The following is a 4,265-nucleotide window of genomic DNA, read 5'->3' on the forward strand; positions in this document are numbered from 1 at the left end:
AAAGTTTTTATTTTAAGAATAATATTATAATTTCTTTAGAGGAGACTTTTTTTTTTTTTTTTTTTTTTCGAGGAGACTTTAGTCTAATCCACCAACAGTTTTAACATGTAAAACCAGGGACTGACATCCCAACAACTGGAATCAAGGAATGGTTTTGGTTTAGTCTGTGGTATTATATCCTATGGTTTTAAAGAGTGTTGAAAAGTCTAATCTAATGGGATAAGAATCCCTTCCTAGTATAATATCCTTAATCTATTAAATTAATTAAGCCTCCCCTTTGCTTTAAGGGATGTATCTATATATATACCTTCACAAGCTGGTTTTATTTCCCACCGGAGCAATAACTCAAACGGTTCTTACAAGTCTGTCAGATACTACAAAGCTTTCAGGTTCTTAATTAGCAGCTTTAGTTTCTTTTGGATTGTTAGTGAGGAAGGGAAGAAAGAATGTCGAGTACTGCTGGACAGGTCATCTGCTGCAGAGGTATCATAGACTTTATCATTAGAAATGGTGTTGAGTTGTACCCATTTGGATACGATCAGGCTATTTCTTTTTTCTTTTTTTCTGAGTTTTTTTTTTGAGTAAAGGGTTAATTTAATTTTCTTCGTGTAGCTGCTGTGGCATGGGAAGCAGGGAAGCCATTGGTGATTGAGGAAGTGGAGGTAGCACCACCACAGGCACATGAAGTTCGTTTGAAGATCCTTTATACTTCCTTGTGCCATACTGATGTCTACTTCTGGGAAGCGAAGGTACAATTATTTTTGCCTAATTAAGCAGATTTTTTCATGATCATGATGGCAAAGATTTAACAATCTTCAATATAGTGCAAGAATCATATATACCACACCAAATTTGAAATGGGTTTTCTATTTTGCAGGGGCAACACCCTTTGTTCCCAAGAATTTTTGGTCATGAGGCAGGAGGGTATGTGAATTTTCTATCAACATGTTATTGATTTAGTAGAACATGGAAAAGTTCTATTTAATTTCTCCATGTTTTTTTTTTCCAAAATCATGTATAATTCAATTATAACTTATGTGGTTTTCTGGTATTTTGTCCACAATTAGGATTGTGGAGAGTGTTGGTGAGGGCGTGACGGATCTCAAAGCCGGCGATCATGTCCTCCCTGTGTTCACTGGGGAATGCAAGGACTGTGCTCACTGCAAATCAGAGGAGAGCAACATGTGTGACCTCCTCAGGATAAACACTGACAGGGGAGTGATGCTGAGTGATGGGAAATCAAGGTTTTCAATCAAAGGCAAGCCCATATACCACTTTGTTGGGACTTCCACCTTTAGTGAGTACACTGTTGTTCATGTTGGCTGCCTTGCCAAGATCAACCCCTTGGCTCCTCTAGACAAAGTCTGTGTCCTCAGTTGTGGAATCTCCACAGGTATATACAGAGCTAATTTATTTAGTGCCAGCATATATAGCTGTGATAGTGTGATGTATACTAAGTTTCAATTAATGTTAAGTATTTAAAATCATTTTATTTAATTTTTGGGGTAATTGTTAAGGTATGGGAGCTACTCTTAATGTTGCAAAACCAAAAAAGGGATCAACAGTGGCTGTCTTTGGATTGGGAGCTGTAGGCCTTGCAGTGAGTCTCTCTCTCTCTCTTACTATCTTCTAAAATGGCACTTCCACTGCTTGTGTTTATGTATAATATGAAAATATATGTTTAATTGGTGCAATTTTCAGGCTGCTGAAGGAGCCAGGATTTCTGGGGCTTCAAGAATTATTGGTGTTGATTTGAATGCCAGCAGATTTGAAGAAGGTAGATGTATAATTCCTAAATGAAAATTAATTTAGTATTTCTTTGTTTTTTCCTGGTTATTATTCTGGCATTTCAGGATATAGGCTTGACTTGGAAGCCTCATTCACAGTAATCTCTCAAAGAGAAAACAATGCATAGGAAATATATGTTATCTGCTCCTTTATTTTTATTTTTTTTAATTCACCCGTTGGCAATTGGAACACTCTCAATATCTTTCTGAATTTGAACTTTCTGATTGGCAGCAAAGAAGTTTGGTGTAACCGAATTTGTGAACCCAAAAGACCACAAAAAACCAGTTCAAGAGGTTGGTTTGTTGCTGGACTTCTTTTTCTATTCCATTCCCTGTACCTAAACATGTTACTAAAGAAAGAGCTTTCATATGGATTTCTTATTAGGTGATTGCTGACATGACCAATGGAGGAGTGGACAGAAGCATTGAATGTACTGGAAATGTTGAGGCCATGATATCTGCATTTGAATGTGTCCATGATGTATGTTCCTAATCTTTTAACCATCCCATGTGCTGTGATATAAGTAATTTGTCCATTTCAGCTTTAAGTAAAAGAAAATGTTCCTTGGCTCATCAATTTGTTGAATGCTGATGAACACAAACTATTGTTTCAGGGTTGGGGTGTAGCTGTTCTTGTGGGAGTACCCCACAAAGATGCTGTCTTCAAGACTCATCCCGTGAACTTTCTGAATGAGAGGACTCTGAAGGGTACCTTCTTCGGAAATTACAAGCCCCGAACCGACATTCCCTTGGTTGTGGAGAAGTACATGAACAAGGTAAGCTAGCCAGCTCAAGCTAGCTAAGGCCCCGCTTGGTTCACAATTCAAAAACTGTTTTTAGATTCCTTATTCCATACCATAAACCTATGAGTGGTTTTGTAAGTCATGCTGCACTGGTTTTATGCACTCATCAATTACAAAATCAATGTTGCAGGAACTGGAGGTTGAAAAATTCATCACTCACCAAGTCTCATTCTCAGAAATCAACAAGGCATTTGAGTACATGCTTAAAGGTGAAGGTATTCGATGCATAATCCACATGGAGGAATGACGATTGAGTTTTGATGTTTGTGTCCCTGCTACATTCTCAGTTTCCATTGTGTAATGTATTTTCTCTTGTTTTGTTAAGTTTGGTTTTAAAGTAATGTTAGAGAGCATGTGAATCTGTTTTTCATATTGGACAGTAGTTACAGTGAACATACATACATATCAATAAAATAGCAGTCAACATCTTTGCCCATTACAAGTGTGTAGTGCATTACTCCACTGTGCTGCCTTACATAAGGTGGTAAAATTACTGTTTAATTTAAAATGTTATCTTTTCTGTAAAATTTGAGCTGGTATACTAATTAATTAGTATATAGGATAAATTTCCACCAATTTTAGGTAAAACCAGCATGACAACCATTTAAAAGCAACAGCAATACTTCCAATGTTAGGTAAAATACAGTATTCTTACTTCCAAGAGTAATATGAGTACTGGAATGTTATTGTTTTGGAATGTATGTGAGCAGAAGATTGATGGATTCATAACAACTTTTGATCGAAGCTGTGCAATAATGTTTAAAAGCACTAACTATTCTTAACTTTTAGTTATCAACTGATGTAATGGAAACCAGCAACCTGCAAATCTACCTTACAATCCTGAGACTCAAGCTAAATGGAGTAACTAATAGACAAGCTATTCCTACGTTTGATCAAATTCCTTCTCTAACAGCTGCCGTTACTTAATTAGCTGCCTTTACTCAATCAGCTGCTGTTTCTTATGTTATTAGATAAGGAGAGGACCCAACTCTTGAGTATAGAAACGTATAGAAACTATTCAACTATCTATCTTCTGTATGTATATAAATATAGTATCAATACAACATAAATATTATGCTGGTGAAATTCATTTTATCATTCTCTTCTTTATTTTTCACGGTATCAGAGCTCTAGACAAATGTCTATCTCCTTTCTTCAAACTAGCTTAGTTGTCTCTCTCAAAAACTCCCATCATGTCCTCTTCTCCGGTCGTTAGTTCGATTGATCCTATCGTCACCTCTGCAGCCAGTTCTTCGGCTGTAGCACCTATTTTTGCTGCTCCGCCTGTTCATTCTAACGTCATGACTCCAATCGTCTCCAATTCTGTTTCTCTCAAGTTAGATAGACACAACTATCTCATTTGGCATGCTCAGATCACACCTCTCATTCGCAGTTGAGGGCTTATGGGAATTGTCGATGGTACTATTTCATGTCCACAACCTTTTCATTGTGACGAGGAGGGTCGTCTTACTGATGCGATCAACCCGGCCTATGATGATTGGATCCTCAAGGATCAGATGGTGCTCAGATGGATCAACGGCTCTCTTACACCTACTGTGCTTGGTTCTGTTGCAATGAAAACATCCTCTCATGCTACTTGGTCCTATCTTGAAGGGAAGTTTGCTTCTCATTGTCAAGCTGAAAGGGGAGCTCGTCAATACTCATCGAGGTGACT

The 4,265-nt window shown here is 37.5% G+C and overlaps 1 protein-coding gene across 1 annotated transcript; it reads left to right on the plus strand.

Moving 5' to 3' along the window:
- Nucleotides 1-286: 286 nt before the first annotated feature.
- Nucleotides 287-3,026, plus strand: LOC147277868 (alcohol dehydrogenase-like). The gene is made up of 10 exons (XM_086252814.1): nt 287-483; nt 613-749; nt 878-924; nt 1,068-1,393; nt 1,518-1,600; nt 1,702-1,777; nt 2,020-2,081; nt 2,173-2,268; nt 2,402-2,563; nt 2,721-3,026. Exons 1-10 carry the CDS (start codon nt 447-449, stop codon nt 2,835-2,837), a joined length of 1,143 nt encoding a protein of 380 aa, XP_086108940.1. The 5' UTR covers nt 287-446; the 3' UTR covers nt 2,838-3,026.
- Nucleotides 3,027-4,265: the final 1,239 nt, after the last annotated feature.

This window comes from Dryas octopetala, chromosome 8 (genome assembly GCF_963921425.1).
Source record: "Dryas octopetala chromosome 8, drDryOcto1.1, whole genome shotgun sequence".
NCBI classification, from domain to species: Eukaryota; Viridiplantae; Streptophyta; class Magnoliopsida; order Rosales; family Rosaceae; genus Dryas; species Dryas octopetala.

Excerpts from the sequence above, each read along its gene's own strand:
- LOC147277868 (XM_086252814.1), top strand. The coding sequence starts at position 447 with ATGTCGAGTACTGCTGGACAGGTCATCTGCTGCAGAG. Across the intron at positions 750-877 it reads TCTACTTCTGGGAAGCGAAG|GGGCAACACCCTTTGTTCCC; the intron begins GTACAATTATTT and ends TCTATTTTGCAG. Across the intron at positions 1,778-2,019 it reads TGCCAGCAGATTTGAAGAAG|CAAAGAAGTTTGGTGTAACC; the intron begins GTAGATGTATAA and ends TCTGATTGGCAG.